This window comes from Vipera berus, assembly GCF_964194415.1.
Source record: "Vipera berus genome assembly, chromosome: 1".
NCBI lineage: Eukaryota > Metazoa > Chordata > Lepidosauria > Squamata > Viperidae > Vipera > Vipera berus.
In genome coordinates, this window is record NC_138202.1 from 50913962 (window position 1) to 50936024 (window position 22063).

Here is a 22063-nt window from a genome sequence, read left to right on the forward strand (position 1 = left end):
TTTTCTCCTCTCCTCCCTTCATCCTACACTTTTTCTCTTTTTCCACTATTTTCAGTTTCATTGGTTATTTTATACTCTGATAAGTAATAAAATTATATTTAAAAAAATCTTCAATTGTTATAGTATAGTCAGTTTTCAACAAAGTTGTCAGAAATGTTTAGAGATTATATTCAGCTAAACGTGCTTTGAACAAAATCCTGTTGAAAGCACTATATGACATATTTAAGATTGCTTCACACTTCAGTACGCTTAATATAGTTTCTATTATAGTAGAAACTATAATAGAATTCAGCAAAGGTCTTGGTGATAGCATACTTTGGTGGAAGCCTATAATGGTTAATCATGGAAAAATGCAGAAATTGATTTATATACTAAGAACTCAAATTCAAAAATCTAGGAAATATTCCTTGTTTTTTTTCTTTCCTTTGAATATATCTTGAAAATTGTTGAGCTAACTTTGTATTAGGGTAGTCACCAGGAAGAAATTAATTTTGAATTATCCCTCAACTTTTTTTTAGCATAATTTTAAAATAATAAATACTGCATATGCAAAAATGCTATAAATCAAATGCATAATAATGTGTTTTGTTAGAGTTAACAATTGACAGTGTCTTGTAATTTTTCAATATATTAATCCAGTTCTTATATAGAATTTATTCCTAAAACCATTTGGCTAACTGCAATGACTGGTGTATTTTTACAGAACCTTAGTTAATACCATCAACTAAGTGAATTCTCTTTTCACACCTACTTCTTTTCAGTTCCAAGATACTGTTTCAATAAACCAGTTCTAATTTACCTATTATAAAGAATATATCATCTAATAATTTGTTATATTTGCTTTACCAGGAGCTGATTGATTACCTTCGTGTCTATTCACACAGTACAGTATATGCCACATCATTTTCCCCTCCAGTTCTTCAGCAAATCATTGCATCAATGAAGTGTATTATGGGTGAAGATGGCACAACACTTGGTGAGAGTCAGTCATTACAGTAGTTTTTTTGTGTGTGTATCTATACCTAAGGAAATAGGTTTTCTAGCTTTGGCATAAATAAGGGAATAACTTTTTCCAGGAGCATGAAGAAAAGAATAGGTCTACATAAGGCATTTGAAAGAGGCACTTCACAAAGAATCATAATATAAACTGCTTAGGAGCCTGCTCCCTGTTGCCTTTGCATCTATGTCTCTGCATAGCAACTTCATTTTCCTGGCTGTTCAGCATCAATATTGTCTATGCATGTACACCTGTGAGCAAAAAAAGGCAGCCTGCAAAGCAATTGTATGAGTCTTGCAAAGGAAACAGCTACTTTAATGCTTCTAAGAGTGATGCTTCATTTGCACTAGTATGTTTTACAAAAGCACCCTTCAAATGCTTGGCAAAAGCCTAAAAATAATTCATTATACATAACGAATCAATCTTTTAACAGTTGTACTATAGAAATCCATAGACTGTGTAGATCTTTCAGAACATATACAAAGTATCTTTTGAAATTTGTAAAACAACTCTGTCATTTTTAAGGCTTATATAACAGTATCAGAAGCTAATCCCAGTTGTCTTCGCATGCTCTGTGAACAGGATACACATGTATGCATCCTGTTTCCGAAGCCACCGTACATGAAAAAGACATACCGTAGCTGCTTTAACAATTGAAATAGAGACATTTAATATACATCCTTATGAATTCCAAAACTCTATTTGCAAAAATATTGCACAACCTTAGTAATCAGGTTGATTGCCTTGGGTACTAATGGAATGTGGTACTGAATATTCAGATCTTTTAGAAATGGAGTCTGTGCTGAGATTAGAGATGGATTTAAGTAAACTAATGCACTTTTTATTGAAAATTTAGTATGTTTGCCAGCTTTCACAGGATTTGAGTAGTTCTTCCTACTCAGCTATATTCAGGATATTAAAAATACTTGATTCATATTAATAGGATGATATGGGATGATATGTAAAGCATTGGGCTTAACACAAAAGGCCTCTAAACTCACAATTTAATTAAAGCTATCTAAATTTTGCTATTGGCCACGAGATGGCACTAGTTATGGAACTTGTTAAAATTTTGTCTTAATCTTTTATAGAAGACTGTTTTGGAAAAAGATAATTTTATCCTTTTTATTTCATATAAATATAACTTGACATCATTGCCAGGTAAAGATAGGATATCTCTTTTTTATCAGGGGGAAAACTTGATAAAAGATAAATGCCTTGGTTTAAATGGCATATAAGTATCTTCTTGAATATTTCTGTTACTCTGTAAATGTTCATGATTGTATAGCCATGTTCATGTTTACATGAAAAGTATCTTATGCGCTATCAGATTTCTCAATAAACTAAATGGAGGGAATAGATTGTCTTCACTGACACTATAGTGGTGTGCTTATATGTTTGTAGATAAAAAAAATTTAGTTTGAGTCTTTCAGATTGCCTCTAAAATGTATCTGGAAAGTTGCCATTGCTATCTTACTGGAACCTTTAGAACTGCAGCCACAAAAATTTGATGAGGTAGTTTGCTTCAGATTGTTTTGAAAATAGAAGTTGTGGCAGTTTATCAAATAATAATACGGTGTTCTTAAATTTGGAAAATAAAATTGTTTATTTATTCTTGATTTACATAACTGCCCATCACAAGTATGTGACTGGCTAGTTCATAAAGTTAAAAAAATAAAATATATACAAATATTAAAATAAAGCTTAGCAGCTTATCATAAATAAACCTCCAACATGACCAAAAATGGGCTCTGCCCCAAACCTGGGTCCCTAGTTTCAGACACAAAATCAGCTCTTCAAAACATTTTGAAAAGGCCAGCTAGGTGGCTCTGCTCAGAGGCTATAGGCATTACCCAAAGTAATGGTTGTTAAGTAAATGCATCTTCCTCCATTGATTCTGATTGTCAGAAATTGGCTGAAAAGGTTGCAAATAGTGATTACACAATCCTGGGATGCTGCAACCATTGTAAATACATGCTGGTTGCCAAGCGCCAAAATATTGATTACATGATTCTGGAGATAATGCAATGGTTGTTAGGTGTCAGTGCAAGGGCCAGTTGTAAGTCACTTTTTGAGTGCCATTGTAACTTTGAATGGTTGCTAAATGAATGATTGTAAGTTGAGGACTACCTGTATGCTAGACAGAGTCATCTCTCTCAGAATAATCAGATTGCTGAGGCTGTGTAGCATTTACAGTATGTATGAAGCAGGAAGAGATATGAAATAACATTAGAATGTGAGTATTGAGATGTGTGTATAAAGTTGATTACGCTATTTTCAGTACTTGGACTTTCAAATTGCATCTTGTTACATGTTGGTTTTATAACCTTTTTCACATAGACAGTGAAGCCCCATATATGATTAAGTAGGTTAAGTAGGCCTCCTATTATGGGAATTGATAATTGGTTTGTCCGATCAGTTTTGATCAAATCTGTCTGACAGAAGTTTTACATTCTCCATGAGGAGAGGTTGTGGGTAGGCTTCTTGAGAATTTTCTTCATAAGCTATATAATCAGTTGGTAGATTTTTAAATTTGAAATTCACTTATTTTCAATGTCCGTAGCATATTGCTAAATATTTGTAATTATTCCAAAAAAGATCCTTGGCCAAACAGGATGGTAATAGAAGACCTATGGAGAGAACACACATGCTTCAGAAAATAGCATTTCCAGAATGGGACAAGATGCTAATGAAGAGTGAATAGTTGTAATTAGGTGACAGCACATGCAATTTGGAAAGGGGACAGTGGCTTCCTTTCTTTTATTTCTTATTGTTTGTTTCAACAAATCTTTCAATTCCCATTAGTGTTTCTGTCTAGCACTCATAATGATAATCCCCAGGGATTTGTCTCAAATAATTCATGCAATTTAAGAATACAATTTCTGACAGTTTTGTATCTTAATTTCATAACTGAACATGAATTGGTTTATATACAGGTGCTATGTTCTTAAAATCTGTTTCCACATTTTTTATATTTAGCATATTAGATATTGCTCTCCAGTTAACTTGTATGTCCCTATTTTCAGAATTCATAAGAGCCTACAACCCCCAACCAACTTCTGTTTTGTAACATTTAACTTAAAATAAAATACGCATGTTTAAACCACCATAGTAAGGCTCTTTTAAGACAAATTAACTATCTATATAAATGTTCAACTGAACCAAAAAGAACTGAAATATGGAGAAAATATGGTTTCTTTGGAGAAGAGATTTTAATTAAAACCTTGAGTGTTAGAGAAGATTGTGTTTATACAGGTAGAAGGAAATTTAAAGGAAACTTTTGGACACATTTTGTGTATAACTTCAGATAGGGATCTGAAAAAGAGGAAAATATTGGTCCAAAGGTATTGTGTAATTTTTTTAAAATGCTGGATTTATTTTCTTTTACCCAATTCATGAATTGAATAATTACTAAATGAATTCAAATGGCAATGTTTAATATTTGCAAAAAATTACATAATAGCAAAAAGTAGTCCATAGCTGAGCCAGAGTTGCCTATCTAGCTATAATTGACTAAACTATAAGTAATCTGAAAAAATGTAAATATGATGTGCAGTCATTGCTGCACATTAATCTGCTTGAAGGAATTATCTTTCATTATGTACATTTATAGACTAGATTCATGGCTATGGCTTGCTTAGCTATGGCTTGCTAACTGTAGCTTGTAAAATAAATCTTGATTTGCTAGGTTCATCTATCACGTAAGCTATGAATCACTGTTTATGAACCACAATGGTTGGATTCCCCCAGTATACTAAATATTTTAGCTTTGTATATTGCATTATCCTAGCCAACATCACTCAAAGAACTTGAAAGTGGGGAAGGAAAAAGTATTCCATTTCTTTTCTCATTTGGGAATACAAAAGAACAGAGTTAATAGTTCATGGTTTAAGTTCACATATGTATAGTAGGAATTTGTAAACTACCAAGAGAGATTAGTAGTAAATTTCTTGAGAAGTAAATATGAGTATGAAGTATAATCTTCCTCATTTTGAGTCAGCCAGTTGATCCATTTAGGTTTCTAGTGTTTTCCATTGACTGGTGGCAATCAATAGATAGGTGGTAGTTTTTTTTGATGGAACTATGCCCATGATTCAGTTTTAAGTGAGGAACCAGTAAACATATCACTTGTTCGTAAATCACATTTTCTACTTCTGAATCATAGCCCTCCCTTGTTTCTTTTCCCAACCCAATCCATATTTCATCTTAAGCAAATTCATCTGTTACACCATTTAAATCATGGTGGGTGGCAGCGACTATTTAACAGTGGAAGAATCAATGGTTTCTCCTTTGCCTTGCCCTTGAAGTTACTCCAAGTATTTCTATATTGTTGATCTAGTCTTTCTGCTTTAGTTCACTTTTTTTTAAAGACACGCTTTTAGTTAATGGCCGGAGACCTCTACAGCAAATTAGATGGACAGTCTTCAACATCAGTTTTATTTGAAAAATGTATATGGGCCTGACATTGGTCCTTCAGTATATGAAAAAAATAAAATTGCTGGAGATAGGCATTCAGGGTTTTGAATTGTGTCCATTTGCTCAGAAAAGGGACAGATAAAAGCTGGAAATAGACAAAATTATGAGCAATGTTCTCATGTCCAGTAAATGCATGTTTCATGATTTACCATGCCCATGGTAAGAGCAGACTCCCTCACCCCAGAGTGTTTTGTAAGAATATCCACAATACTATCAAGACTTCAAATTGGTTGATTAGTCCTCAAAGTTTGACGTCTTTTTAATTATTTCATGGTATAGTTTCTCTCTTGAATAGACTGGATCCATAGAAGGACCATGAACTTAGCAATTGTCTCCAACTCTTTGAAGCAGGCATGCTTTTTTCTGAGACTGTGCAGCTCTAACTACGTGATTCTGGGAAAAGATATTGCTGCTTTAAAGAGATGTAGACAGGCAGTACACTTTTTTGAAACTGAATTATGCATCATCTTTCTGAAATTATTCCGGTTCTAATATTTACAGTTGCTTGCTTTAGTTACAGGTTGGTTATTTCAGTGTACATATATATAAACCAGTTCTTCATTGATTTTGCTGTGGTACATGGTGCAGTGTGAGTGCCTGATCTAATTCTATGCATAATACCATTTTAAGTTCATTGGGACTCAATCTTTATAATTAACTCTGAATGTTAATTAAATATGGTATATTCTCCCCATTCTAAAAGCCATATATGAAAAGTAAATGAAAAGCAAATTTGAGAGATACCATAACTGTGAAAACTCTTGAAGAATTATGTTTATATACTATTTTTATCTTTCAATAATATTTTCCATATAATACTTGCAACAAGTCACTTGCAACTGATTGAATTTCTATCAAATTAGAAAAAAGGTTTCATTTTGGAAGTAATGACACAAACTTTTATAAAGAGTCCAAGAAAGGTTGCCTAAGATTTAAATTGGCCAATGATTTACATTCTAATTAACTTATAAAATTGGGAAATTGAATTTTAATGTCTAGCAATCTGATAATAATAGAAAAGATGTAATCATAGGGAACATACTTTGGAGTTGTGACAATTATTGTAGTTTTTCCCTAAGAGGTATTATTGAAAGAAGTTGAAAAAAATAAAAATGCTACAAAAATGCTAAGGTTAAATTCAGTAACTTTTCAATCAAGAATTTAGAAACTTGTTAAGTTATAAAATACGTGGATTCTTCTGGAATAATAAATCCGAAGGTTGTTTAGTTGACAAAACAAAATTGTGTATACACTTTAATGTAATTTTTTTCGTAATATGGAAATTAGATTATTTTTCTCTTGATTACTTATAAATTATTTTTTAAAAAACTTAAATCAAAGCTAAGAATGTTTGGTTGTACCATAGCTATTTCTCTTTTGAATTTCCTCCAGTAACACAATTTTTAATATAGTGTTGAATTATCACTTTGGGAACTCGGAAACTAGTCAAAACTAATTTGAACAGAGCAAACTTTTGTTGTTGTTGTTGCTGACCTCAAGAATCCCAAGCTGTGCCAAAGAGCTGTTGGGAAAACAAATACTTTGTAGGTCATAAAGAGTTTCCTGCTTCTCCTCAGGGGACTGACAACTTTAAAACATCACTTAGTGGGGATGTGGTTCTGGCAGGGGGTCTTTTAAATCTAACAGACTGCTCCTTCCCCTTGCAGTTCCTTGAGGCATAAAAGTGGCTTTTGGAAAGTTCTCTTTGTTTGGTCCAGGTAGAATGTTTTGGTCCTTGCAGAGGAATGTTCAGAGATGCTGAGCTCATAGGACTTTTCATTCGGCTATTTAGCAGGGTTTCAAATGTATTGGTAGTTCTGAAACACTGAAAATGTTAAAAAATTGAAAAAATTGTCTGTGTGTAAAGGAAGTGGTAGACATCTGTTTTTCTGTAAGAAGGATAATGTTTGAACTTATGCTAACTGCCAAAGGACAAATTTGTTTGAACAATTTTTTTTATTTTTTTTTATTTTAATCCCATTTATATCCCGTCAGCATCATCACAGATAAATAGTTTCATTCCAAAACATTTGGAGGACCCAAGTTGCTACTTTTTCTGAAAATAAATGAAAAAGTTGTCTGCATTATCAAAACTGTAGACTTGATACTAAATCAATAACTAAACAACTTTCAGTCTTATCGGTGATCAGGCCTTATTTATCCTATATTTTCTTCAAGTTTTTCATAGTAAATTATGGTTCTTGATTGTATGTGAATGCTGTTTTATTTCTTATCCATTTCTTATCTAAAATAGGTTCATGCACTTTCAGTCCTAGTTCAAAAAACATTTTAATTAGGATGTTTGGATTTATTGAATTTTGCTTAATATTGAAACTCTTTGCTGCATTAGCAATGGACTTGAAAAAATGGAAAATAATAAGCACATTTTAAAGCCCTAAATAAAACAGAAAAATCTTCCTCCTCTCTGTGATAGTCATCCAAACAATTACCAAAATCATTTTGCTAGTAAGCCTGGGTGCAAGAAAATAATTAACATTATTGATTTCCCTAGAGAAAAAAGTAGCAAATTTGTGGCAACTATGCTCCACATTGACATGTAAAGCAGCTAAATTGTGTAACCTGGCATTTAAGGTGTTTCATTTCTCTATCATTGATATAGACATATATGCATGCTAAAAACATTAATGCCATATTTTATCTATGTACCAATATGAATTGTACATATTACATGTTTGTATGATATTCCAATATGAGTGGCTAAAGCTATGTTAATAAAATGCAAGTGTAGTGTAGGACTGTGTACAAAATCATTGTGCTGAGTAAAGAAATGACATTGCAGAGAAAGAGCTTAATTTTTTAAAGCTTACCACTTAGTGCAAGAGACCTGAATATAAAAGTAAATTATATCTGTTGTTGTTAGCTGCGAAGTCGTGTCTGACCCATCGCGACCCCATGGACAACGTTCCTCCAGGCCTTCCTGTTCTCCACCATCTTCTGGTGTCCATTTAAGCTCACACCTACTGCTTCAGTGACTCCATCCAGCCACCTCATTCTCTGTCGTCCCCTTCTTCTCTTGCCCTCAGTCTTTCCCAGCATTAGGCTCTTCTCCAGTGAGTCCGTCCTTCTTATTAGGTGGCCAAAGTATTTGAGTTTCAACTTCAGGATCTGGCCTTCTAAAGAGCAGTCAGGGTTGATCTCCTCTAGGACTGACCAGTTTGATCGCCTTGCAGTCCAAGGGACTCGCAGGAGTATTCTCTAGCACCATAGTTCAAAGGCCTCAATTCTTTGGCGCTCAGCCTTTCTTGTGGTCCAACTTTCACAGCCATACATTGCAACTGGGAAGACCATAGCCTTGACTATACGCACTTTTGTTGGCAGGGTGATGTCTCTGCATTTTAGTGTGCTGTCTAGATTTGCCATGGCTTTCCTCCCCAGGAGCAAGCGTCTTTTAATTTCTTGGCTGCAGTCCCCGTCTGCAGTGATCTTGGAGCCCAGGAAAATAAAATCTGTCACTACCTCCATTTCTTCCCCATCTATTTGCCAGGAATTGAGAGGGCCAGATGCCATGATCTTGGTTTTCTTAATGTTAAGTTTTAAGCCAACTTTTGCACTCTCCTTCTTCACCCGCAACAAGAGGCTGTTTAGTTCCTCTTCACTTTCTGCCATTAGAGTTGTATCATCTGCATATCTTAGATTGTTGATATTTCTCCCGGCAAACTTAATTCCAACTTTTGATTCATCTAGCCCTGCCTTTCTCATGATGTGCTCTGCATATAAGTTAAATAGGCAGGGCGACAGTATACAGCCTTGCCGGACTCCTTTCCCAATTTTGAACCAATCAGTGGTTCCGTGTCCAGTTCTCACTGTTGCTTCTTGACCCACATATAGGTTTCTCAAGAGACAAATAAGATGGTCTGGTACTCCCATCTCTTTAAGAACTTGCCACAGTTTGTTGTGATCCACACAATCAGAGGCTTTAGCATAGTCAATGAAGCAGAAGTAGATGTTTTTCTGGAACTCCCTAGCTTTCTCCATGATCCAGCATATGTTGGCAATTTGATCTCTAGTTCCTCTGCCTCTTTGAAATCCTCCCTGTACTTCTAGTAGTTCTTGATCCACATACTGCTGGAGTCTAGCTTGTAGGATTTTAAGCATAACTTTACTAGCATATGAAATGAGTGCAATGGTGCGATAGTTTGAACATTCTTTGGCATTGCCTTTCTTTGGAATTGGAATGTAAACTGATAGATATATCTATCACAGCATTATTAACTTGTAAGTTACTAACTACTCCCTTATTTCCTCTTGGGAATACATTCCATTATCAAAGAATCCAAATGATTCCCATTGACAGCATTGTCCTAGCCAGTCTTTCACTTCTTATACTCTTGACTTTTTCCCAAGGCCTCATAATTTTGTAAAAAGAAATGAGGAAAGTTATATAACTGGTGCGTCAGTTGCGGCCCTATCTGGACCGGGATGCCCTGTGTACGGTCACTCATGCGCTCGTGACCTCTCGTCTGGACTACTGCAATGCTCTTTACATGGGGCTTCCCTTGAAGACCACTCGGAGGCTCCAACTGGTACCGAATGCGGCCGCGAGAGTTGTCTTGGGAGTTTCCCGGTACTCCCATGTTACACCTTTGCTCCGCGAGCTGCATTGGTTACCAGTTGTCTTCCGGGTGAGGTTCAAGGTCTTGGTGATGGTTTTTAAGTCCTTACATGGCATGGGTCCGGAATACCTCGGGGACCACCTGCTGCCGGCGTCGACTTCCCTCCGCCCTGTGCGTTCCCACAGAGAGGGCCTCCTCAGGGTGCCTCCGGTCAGAGAATGCCGGCTGGGCGCCCACACAGGGCCTTCTCTGTGGGCGCCCCGGCTTTATGGAACCAACTGCCGGTTGAGCTCCGGACGGCACCGGATCTTCGCTCCTTCCGGCGCGGACTAAAGACCCATTTATTTGAACAAGCTGGCCTGGCCTGATGGGGGAACGTTAGGGTTTTAATGGGTTTTATATTGTGATTGTTTTAATTGGGCAATTATTTAATCCTTTTTTAACTTTTGTATTTCTATTTATATGCCCTGTTCACCGCCCTGACTCCTTCGGGAGAAGGGTGGTATATAAATTTAATAATAATAATAATAATAATAATAATAATAATAATAATAATAATAATAATAATAATAATAATAATAATAATAATAATAATAATATATCCCCACTTCCTTCACCCTTCTGCCAAGCACTATATAGTTCCTAGCAGTGTCTTCATGGCTGTGTCTGGTTGTATCACTGGTTCCCATGAGGTTTATCACAATTGCTTTTCATCTAGGGACCTGGAAACCTCTTTAGTGAAGAGATTCTGCAATAGCTCTTCCTGACAGACTTGAACATATTGTTTCATTTCTCCATTCTGTCTGGTTTTCATCTAAGAATACAGATGAAGAAAGGCTTGCTGCTGCTGTTACGTTTCCAGAATTCTTGGATTGCAATTCCTAGCTTGAACAATTTTAAAAAATAATAATACTGACATTTGAAAAAAAAAATGTACTGAGTTTAGGGAATGGTCTTGGAGGCAATGGGAAAATCCATTACCAAGACTACAATCATACAAATGTGCTTTAGAATAATTACAAGAAACTAATTGATTTCTTAGTTGTTGTTGTTTTTTACTGATCTATAATATAGAGCTGACACATATATTATACATGTCCATAGAAATGGTTCCTGATAGCTCCTTAGTGCCCTTTCAGTCTATGTATGATACAGCCTGGAAATTTTATGTGTAGTATCATAGCACCTTCGAAGGGAGAGTGGAGATCATATTATTACCTTTTTGCTTAGTTTTGATTTTGTTCTTTTTAATAAATAAACAGAAAAAATACCTTTGTTTATGGCAGGGATCACAAACTCATGGCTTTCAGGCCACATGTTTGAGTCATTTTCTACATCACTGTGAATCACTATATTCCCATAATCATCTAGTTCAGACTTCAGTTACGCTATTGTTTGGTGTTTACATAATATTTTGAAGGTGTTAATCCTGAAAAACAGCTGCACTGTAATCTGGGGGTGTCTAAATTGCAATGAATTTAACTATTTTCCCAGTATTTAGGCTAATTGTCAGCTTTAAGCCCATAATAATTTGACTTTTGAATAGAAGCCTGTAATTGAAATCCATTCATAAATGTTCTGTGTTTTGCAGTAAAGGAGATCAGATTTGACCTACATGACATTCCATCAGATATCTCCTGTCTCCTTTTCCTTCATTTTTTAAACCAAGGCTGAGTATCTTTAGCGCTCCAAATTCTTCTTACAACTTAGCTTCTAGCATTCTGATCATTCTCATTACCCTACACTGAATCTGTTCCAAAGTTTTCTAAACAAATTGGACATACAGAGAGTCCTTGGCTTACAATGGCAATTGGGATCAGAATTGCTGTGGCTAAGCGACATGGTCATAAAACACAACCACACTTCTAGTTACTGTTATTAAGTGAATTACCACGTGTATTAGTAAGCAAAGATCTCCCCTGACTGTGACTTCTGACTTCCTGGTGGCTTTCCCACTTACTTTGCTTATGATAAGCAGACAAGGAATGTCAGAATTCATGATCATGTGACTATGGTTCATTGAGACCATTGAAATCATGAGCTGAGTATCTAGATTGTGTCAGTCACAAGCAATCAGAACCACTTGCAGACTGGCCCAAGTAGATATTTTATTGTTAATCACCTATATTACAAGAATCTCCCCAGACTGTCTGCCTGTCCTTGGGAAATGGCAGATGTAACTCAATGGAAGAAAGTTGGAATGTCTCTTTACTCCCTCTAGAGAGCCCCCCCTTCCCCTTTAAGAAATTTGTCATGCCTTAACACTCTTTTGTATAAGAGAGAACAAAGTGGAAATACTATCAGGCTTTTAAGATTCCGTTATTTTACCTTATATCAATAATGTAGTGTTCTAGTACTTCTTGTATTTGTTTTCTGACCTGATCTACCTCAAAAACTAACATGCATTGAATGTTGTTGTGTTTTCCTTTGAAAGAATCTTAATTGAGCCCCTGTATACATTAGGCACCCCTGTAGCATTTACACACCTGATGAATAAGTTGCATAGGCACTCCCAAAGCATATTTTAACAATTCACCAGTTACCCCATCTATTCCTACACCTCTTTCTGAGTGAGTAAATACAGTGCAAAATCTAAACAGCTGAAAGACCTATTGCAGAAGCATACATTAATTCAGCAAGCTTGAGCGATACTTTCTGCAACCAGTGGTTTACAGAGAAACTGATGCAAGGCAAGAAAAATTAAAAATTGTTAATCTAAATGGTTGTGGGATGCACATAACAGGATTCTTGGAGACAGTGGGTAAATAGAAGACCAGGTTTTGGAAAGAGACAGATAAGCTGGTAGACCTACTGGCTCCAGGTTGTAGTTCAGTTAGTCCCAGCCTCTGAAAGCCTGGTAGTGGGAAGCCAAATACAGTGGAAGAAAAAAAGGCCATTTGGGAGAGGGAGGGAGAGCGCTAGCTGAGAAACAGGCTCTGGCAAAACAGAGAAAAAAGGAATAAAAGAAACCTTGGAACCTCCCCCCTTATTGGCAGAAGGACTAATTGCAAGCAATAGCTGGAAAAAAGATGTGAAGCTTGGCATAAGGAATCTAGGAACATCAGCCGACATTTTTCCCTAATATGGAGCAGAGGAGCCTGCACAGTCCTCTCTATTCAGGGGATGCTTCAGATAGGAGGTGAATGTTGGTGGGTGAGCCAAGAGGAGAAACAGACTAGATTCTTATGGGCCAGAGAAAAGGAAGAAAGTGATAGAAGAAATATACTCTTGCCTTTAAAAAGATTTTTAACATGATATTTTAGTTCCTATTATTCTGTTGTAGCGTTCATCTATTTGTGGGCTGTTTAATGACACATGTAAAGGCTATAAACAGTTCACATTTAGAGGTGGGATATTCTTTTTTTTTTCGTTATTGGATACTGGGGAAAGAGAGAGAAATCTCCCCAGTGGACTAGTGTTATGTAAGCAGCAGTAAAAGAAACTTGCACTTCAGAGTTCTCCCTGCTGATGGAAACTTTGGCAGAAGGGAAAGACCTTCAGCAGGAACTAAAAAGATCTGACTTGCTAAATCTGTTGGGGAATCAGCTCTCAAACTCAGTATTGCTTTCTGTTGCTAGAGTACAATTACATATCTGAGCAAATGTATCTATGTAATCTACATATACATTATTCAGCAATTCAAGAAATGTGGATGAATGGATACAAGGTGAATATACAGAGGATGAGTGATGGGTTTATCCAGCTAGCACTCATGATCTGCATACAGTAGAAGACAGCGAACATGGGCATAATAGCGCAATCATAAATTAGACTTGCTTTTTTTTACATGTTTCAGATTGTCAAAATCGTTTTGCAGTCTCTTCTTACATATGTAGGAAAATCAATAATATAATAAGATTATATCCTTGCTTTGTATTTTATGGTTAGAGGTCTCTAAAAATCAAAATACATTTTCCATCTTAAGGTTCTAATTTGATTTTTTCATATAAATGAAATTGGGATATGTCAGTTCTTCATAATATTGATGTTGAAGGATTTTGCTTCTGTGTTTTTGTATTGTGCCGATATGAATCTGAGAGTGACTAGTTAACCTTTGAATTCTCAGCTAGTATTTAAATTTGCAATAGTGGCAAATATCTGCCTTCCAAAAGGGAAGTTGTAACCTCCCCTTTGGAAGGAGGATATTTTTGGTGAAGGAATTAATGGAGTGGTTTGAGGGTTTCCATTTAGAATGAAGTTAAATGATACCATGATGCAAATAAGAGCCACTTTTATGTAGTTGTTAAGGCCCTAGGCTAGAATCCAGAAAACCTAGTTCTAGTCCTTCCTTAGGCACAAAGCCAGCATGGTGACCTTGGACTAGCCACCCTCTCTGTCAGAAGAAGGCAGGACTTTTTGTTGAAGTATTCAAATTCACATTAATGTAATAGCATGGTTTTGCAAAAATGTGATAACACTAGATTCATTATTTTTTCCAGGCAAGTTACGCATACAACAATTGGCGGAGAACACTAGATACTTCCGAAGACAACTTAAGAAAATGGGATTTATAATATATGGAAATGAAGATTCTCCTGTTATACCTCTGATGCTGTATATGCCTGCAAAAATTGGGTAACTTTTAGAAATAGTTCCTACTATATATCCTGAAATGTAGTCATTTTTAAAGAGAACATGTGGCACAAGATTAAAAATTCCTAATGCTGGAGACAAATCTTATTTTTAATAGGCTGTATTTAAGGTCAACATGCTTAGATTTCTGCTTTGCAGCAGTGTAGAACTGCAGAGTATCAAGTAAATCCACTATTAGTATTTGTACTGAGTAATACTACTGTCATCAACTTGAGAGGAATGTAGTAGAATTCTTAATAAATTAATGCTCAAGCTGAAGTTGCTGTGTTATAGCAGAGAGCTTCATGTTTAAGTTACCAGTAGCCTGCTGAAAGACAGCCCCTGCCACATAGAATCTTTCAACTCTGAGAACTTAATACAGTTTTTTTAAGAAGACCACCTTAAGACTGAACAAAAGAGGACTTTATGTACAGATATTAAGTTAAAGCAGTTGACTGCAACCTCTCAGACATTCTTCACCACCCCCACCACCCCGTTGTGTTAAACAGCACTGATCTTGTTTTTGTTATGATTTCATTAGTTCTGCCTTGGTCCCTTTGCAGTGCATTTGGACGAGAGATGTTGAAACGGCAGGTAGCTGTTGTTGTAGTGGGCTTTCCTGCTACCCCAATCATTGAATCCAGAGCAAGAATTTGTTTGTCTGCATCTCATAACAAAGAGACACTAGACACTGTAAGTACCTACATTTGTGTCTATTTTGTCCTTCTCTAAAATCAGTATGTTCTTCTTTGTTTAATTATAATTAGCTATAGAAATTAGACACCAAAAAAAGACTTTGTTCAGAAGTGGATCACATGAGTCTAGGACACATCAATAAATCCAAGTGGAGAGGTCTGTTACTGAGTTAGAGACTTGATATATTTATTACTTGAGCTATTGTATTGAATCAATTATTGTTTTATGTGCTAGTAGTAATCAAATTGCAAGCTAAAAAGATAGGCATATGAAAATATTCTACATAACTTTTGTTCTGCAACATTATAATATCTCCTTTTGGAAACATTAAGTTCAATATAACAGTTAATGGGGATTTTTGTGCCAATGAAAGCATTTGCTTTTATATGCCAAATTATAATTTAATTTAACAATAGCAGTATTTTAGTATACTGTATTGTGAAAAGATTGCTCTTTAATAACTCTTGAGAAATTCATTGCTTTGGCTTTTATTTCAATAAAACACTGCCAAATATTTAAAAAGATCTTGACCTAAATAATAAATAGCACATACATACATACGTTGCTTCATGTACAAAAATATAGGTTATAGTATACATTTGCATGGCTAATAGAATCAGTCTGGAAAAAATAAAGAGAAGTGCGAGCATTTATATATGTGCAAGTGTGTATATGTTTACAGAGTAAGAAAAATTATGTAAAAACATAACAAATGTACTTTGAAGTATCAGCATTTCCAATTAGGCAGCAGCTCCTAATGTCACAGTCTTTTTGATAGTAGATTGGATAATTTTAAAATTACTATTTGAATTTGTAGACATTGATTAAAAGGTACATTCTCTTTCTCAGCAAGCTATTCTGTTAACTGAACAGTTGATTTGCTACAGCCCAGTCTTAGAAAATCATTAACTGTGTTAATATTTGGACAGATGCCTAAGATATTAATAGTACAAGTAAACTGACTTATCTTGTCTCTCTCTTCTCCTTACTCATTTGATGAAGCATTTCTTTTAGCTTATGCTATGTCTTTCCTGTAATATGTCCGTAGCTTGTCTGTATTCTAAATATTTATATTGTTTTGAAAAACTGTCATTTGAATAAAAACTTTTTTTAAGTAAATGTACTTCTTCCAGTATTTAAGTACCCTTTCATATGTAAAGAACTAAAAAAATGTTTCATGGTATATGCTTTCATAAACTGATCTCACTGTTGCTTTTGACAAAGCAGAGTATAATCCATTAAAACATACCCCCTATGTAAATATTGGTTTTTAAAATCTCACAAATTTGTGATGCTGTAGTGAACATACCATATATTTTTAAGTGTGTAATTTCCTTAACTATATGATGTCAGTAACGGGTCCATTTTTACTCAAATAATAGCAGTAGAAAATGGAGGCACTGATAAGATCAATAATGAGTATTGGAAGAAAATTCATATTAGGAAAATCATCATGGAGTCTTAATCTTTTCTTATTTTCAAATATTGATACTGTAAAAAAAGTAGTTAAGTTGGGTTGGTTTTATTGAATTATTACATGATAAATGGACTCTAAAGCAGCTTTCCAGAATGTAAACTGAAGAAGTGTGAAGACATACCATTTTTAGCTTGTCTAATCATATCTGGATCTTATCTGTGCTTATTAAAGTGAATATTGCTCTTTTCTTTCTCCTTCATTGTCAAGAATATACTAATTTCTCTTAACAAGCTTAAATTTGTAATACCTCCTTATAAAATCATCCCATATGATAAAGAATGGTTCCCTGTTATAGTATATAAGTAGGTGATATAAATGTATCTTCTTTGCTTCAATCAATCAAACATCTTTATTTGATCATAAATAAATAAATAAATAAATAAATAAATAAATCATTTATTTGATCAGCAAATAAAAAAAATCACAATTACGGTAAAAAGAAACAACATAGAATTCTAAATATTTAAGAAAAATTGGAGGAAATACTATAACATACTGTACAAACTATAGAGCAGTAGTTAGAGGTGGTCAATGAAATAAGATCAGATTGATCAGATAGTAACAACATAAGACAGAATGAATCAGAACAATCAGAATGTTTAGTGAAAAGTAGAGGTGATAATTCCTGGCGACCACCTGCATAGAGGAAGTAATATAAAATATTATATTCCATTCTTCTGCATGCACACGGTTTCTGTTCAGAAGGGGTATTTTGATATAACTTTGCCTGAAAATATTTTGGCCCTGAACCAGAGCAAAGATTTTCTATATATAAAATATATTCCTGTGGGCTCTTAATTTCTTTTCAGGAGTGAAAAATATACTCTCCTGAAATCACAGTTCACTGGTGCCTTTTCCTTTGTAGTCCCTGCAAGTCACAAGCCTCTCTTTGTTTTAAATTAATAAAATCCTAAATCCAATTTCAAGAATAACAGTCTTTCAAGAAAAAAAATCAATCACAAATTATTTCCATATGCTATTTTTGGCTGAGCTGTTGCCTAAAATAAAATAAAATAATAAAATACTGCTAAGATATATTTGGCCGTGTTTACTTTTATACCTCTTTTCTTCTTGCCCTCTTTCAAATCCATGAAGGTTATTTAACTTGGGGCAATGAGCAGGGAAAGAAAAAGCTCTTAACTATTTCACCAATTTGGAGGTTTCCTGATATGTGGTACTCAGTTGTTAATTTTATGTTGCTGACTATTGAAACCAAGTGTTTGTGAATGGATAAGATCTACTGAATTGTTGATGAAATAAGTTTGGCCCAGCTTTCCTACACGTTACTTCATAAATTGGAGCAAACATGAAAAGATAAATCTCACAGGGTGGCAGTCTCCCTCTCCTCCCCCTCTCTTTCTCTCTCCTTCTCCCTCTCTCCCTCTCTCCCGCTCCCTCTCCCTCCCTCCCCACAGGGTTGTTTTGTGGAGAAGAAACAGGAAATGCTGTGTATATCACCTTGAACTCTTGAATGAATACATCTGTCTAAATAAAAACAAGAAAAAAACTATAGTATAAATGAAAAACAGTTAAGAATATTTTCTATAATCTTGCAAGAGCCAAGTGTTTGGAGTGAATATTTTACTTATCTATTTGGTTTACCTACTGGTCTAATTGTTACTAACTCTGACTGCCACATATTCCTATTCAGCAAAGAATAAAAAAAACTGTAGCAAACATTAAAATTAAGAGTATATTTTTTAAAAATGAGCAGGGACTCAAATACTCAAATTCCAAATTGAATTCAGTTTTTTCTGGGATCAACATTTGACTGCCCTCTTATCTATTTCTGTTAGTCTTGAATGGGTGTCTTCCTAAACATTATTATCCTAAAGATTATTTTAGAGATCTCATTGGATACTGCCACTTTCAAACCTTAGTTTAAGAGCTTGAACTCTGCTTTCTTAAAATTAAAGCTGAGATTTTCAAGTTCTACACTTGGCCCTGTAGTATCATAACTTATATAATGGTTTTCTGGTGGTATGCTTATTCACTCAAATGCAGCATTTACTGCATTTCAGTACAAACTGCAATTAAATAGTTTCATGAAATAAATACAAAGTCACACCATAGCTGTGTTAGATTGTGGTACAGGATAGATATAATCATAATTCCATTGGCTGTGCATTTGATGTTATAAAATAAGAAACTTTTTCCTGAGTTTTCATCATTTTTAATGAAACAAAAGGGAACATTTGAAAGAACTAAAAACCGCAAAACACTTGTCCTTCTCATAAGCCTCTTCATAACATTACCTAGCTCTTTAAATCCTAGTTGTGGCACTTCTCTACTCCAAGCAGTAATCTTAATTTATATGTGTTTTATTTTTCCAGGCTTTAAAGAAAATAGATGAAGTTGGAAACCTCTTGCTATTGAAATATTCTCGTCATCGAATGGTACCTCTCCTTGACCGACCTTTTGATGAGACAACATATGAAGAGACAGATGACTGAACTCTTTTGATGTCTTCTGTGAATTGAGTATGCTCCCTAGAACTTTATATGGCTCAAAGACCAAGATTCTTGAATGCAACACTTAATGACTGCTCAGCATACACAGAATGACTTTTTACTCACCAAACTGAAGTGGCCACAAGAGCTGTTAAAGTATGTGTGGTAAATGACAAAACAAAACTGGATTTTATTCTCATTGCTTCCAAGGTCCAGCTGTAGGTGGGTGCTTGATCTGCATTTTTAAAATGCTGCCTCCTTATTTATGTTGCAGTAAGATCGCATTGACTTCTGTTGGCACATCTGCATTATTTATCATTCTGTTATGGAGACTTTGTTGGTGTTAGTAAATGCTGCAGTGTTTCTTTTACTTTCCCCTTTTCTCATTAGAAATGTCTGATCTTCCTCAGAATATATGACTGGTCAAATGAATCAGTTAAGGTTCTTGAAGAGATTGTTGACAGCTAATTAACATATATTGAACAGAAAGAATCAACCTAAATATTTCCTTTCCCCATTATTTCATGCCGTTGGGAGAGTGCCTTTTTATTAGTAAAATGGTGATTGACAAGGAATATTATGTCCATCAATGCATAATAGAAGTCTTCCAGACCATTGGCCACTTTGGATTTTCAGGCTGAGTATTAAGCTTTCTGTATTTGGGTAAGTAGCAAATAATATTTGAGAGCAGGAGAGATTTTTATGTGAGCATTCTCTTTTTCTTCAATGGAATTACTCATGCATACTCTACTTGTTCTTATTTTCTTCATAGAGGGTATTACAAAATTATATCCTTGTGAATTCAGTTGATGTATTCCATCAAGGAGTATGTATTTTCCCCAATATGGTAAATATATGATTATCACATCCTACAGAGTGAAGCTATAATAGTTACCATGTAAATCTAACATACTAAATTATCTTGGGCAAGTTTCATCATAGAATGAACATTGAAGGTTGAGTTCTGACTGGTTATATTAGAATTTTCTGTATGAAACATTTTCTATATAAAGTTCTGAATTTCAGTTGCTGATATGATGATTTTAGATTGTTTAGATCTGATTATGAAAAGGAATGAAGAATCTGAACTAAAAATTAAGAGCCAATTTTGTCTCTATGAGCTTCACATGATATTGATCTTTTGGGGACCACTAGAATTATGATCTGATGGAAAAAATAATTTATGTATATAGCTATTTGTGGCAGCTGACAAAATGATGTTTTCTCAATAAAAGTGTGTATAAAGCAGTCGGAGTATGTCAAAAAGTGACATCATTACCAAAATCCTCTCGAACTACATAAGTGCATTGAAAAATGCAAATCTCTATGTTGTCCATTTGCCAGATGGACCTTCTTGGGCCAGTATTTCACTGAACTGTTTATTAAAATTGTCTGCATTTTATATGTAGAAAATGTTGGGAAATAAACTGAGCAAAAAAAAAACCCCACAAAACCCCACATATGGAGCCAGAGGCTTATTAGCTAATGGTGGCCCATATTTGGGTAGTAAACAGGCTTGCACTATAAGTTACAATTTGAAAATCTTAAATTGCACTGTGCTCCTACTCTCCTCTGTTGGTAATAATGTGTGTGTGTGCGCGTGTATATATCTATCTATCCAAGATTTTTAAAATAAATGTTAAACATTTTAAATGAACTTTTTAATTAACTTTTTAATTTCTTCCAGAAATACAACTTTTTTACACTGTGAGGAAGTCATACAAACTTGGGTGCCGTATGGGAAGGGAGGAGAAAGAGAAGCAGATTTTACAATGACTTTTAAGAAAATAACAATGCATGTTAAGCTGAGAAACTGCTTGACAAAATCTACTTGTGTTCTGCTTAATAAAGAGTTCATAAAAAGGTGTCAGAACATTTTATTTCTTAGAAAAAGTTGGTGAAAATTCCTTGCAGAATAAAAAGCCATAATAGTGACACATTTTTATCTGCCAGGCAATCATAGAATTAGAATGCTCATAGATGTTGAAACCTATGAGATTGAACACTTTTTCTAACTTTATTGTAAAGTTACAGTAACAAAATTTTGCAAGTCTGAAAGTAGACCATTTCGCAAAGTAGCAAGAGCTAAAGCACCAAACTTTCAGGTAAAGTTTGGAAGTACAGTAGTTCAGACAAATACCTCCTTAAGTCATTGGTCTAGAACAGACATGTCAACCTCGTGATGTCACGCAACGTATCTGGAGAGTTTTGCCATTGCTGGCAATGGGGTGGGTGCAGCTTCCGGATGATGCATCTGACCCGTGGGCTGGCAGTTTGACACCCCTGGTCTAGAATGAGAATTTACAGCAAAATGAGACTTGAGTGGTTCTTTTATTATAGCCAATGTCAGTAAAGATAGCTGTGGAATTGATTTCATGTTCTGGTCTGCCTAGTAGAACTGTCATCTAGGAACAGTCCATCTCTGACTCTGGATGCAAGATGCTTCCTTAGATAAAGCAGGCTGTCCTTGACTCCTGGCTCCCACTTGAACAGCAAGTATAGCCTCTGCACAATTATATTTTCTTTGCCAGTTGCAGCCATTCGTGGGTCAGAAAATATTGGTCATGATTATTCATGGCTATGTCACTTTGCAGCTGGACTATTGCAATTTGTTCTATATAGGGCCGCTCTGGAAGATTCATCTGATTCAGTGTACGTTGGCCAAGGAAACATACTAAGATTTCAATTCAATTTTCAAATTTTCTTGCAGTACAAGCAGAGCACAAACCAAGTATTTGAGTAGTAGAATGAAAGTGAAATTACTTCTGAGCCTTGCATCCCTTGCTTCCTCTCCACCTATGTAAGACTGTTAACATGAAAT

General features: G+C 35.0%; 1 protein-coding gene across 9 annotated transcripts in view; it reads left to right on the forward strand.

Annotated features, from left to right (window-relative positions):
• SPTLC2 (serine palmitoyltransferase long chain base subunit 2) overlaps positions 1 to 21103 on the forward strand; it is a 67911-nt gene extending 46808 nt beyond the window's left edge. Inside the window, exons 9-14 of one of the 9 annotated variants that reach the window (XR_014026668.1) lie at positions 850 to 976; positions 14487 to 14622; positions 15183 to 15312; positions 19126 to 19464; positions 20015 to 20089; positions 20930 to 21103. Coding sequence is in view for 1 of the 9 variants with exons in the window: in XM_081329535.1 (XP_081185661.1) it covers positions 850 to 976; positions 14487 to 14622; positions 15183 to 15312; positions 19126 to 19245 (513 nt within the window). In the remaining 8 variants the exon portion in view is untranslated. Of the gene's footprint in view, positions 1 to 849; positions 977 to 14486; positions 14623 to 15182; positions 15313 to 19125; positions 20896 to 20929 lie in introns of those variants that run through there. The other 8 variants (XR_014026670.1, XR_014026667.1, XR_014026669.1 and 5 more) reach the window with 8 other exon arrangements.
• The last annotated feature ends 960 nt before the right edge of the window (positions 21104 to 22063 follow it).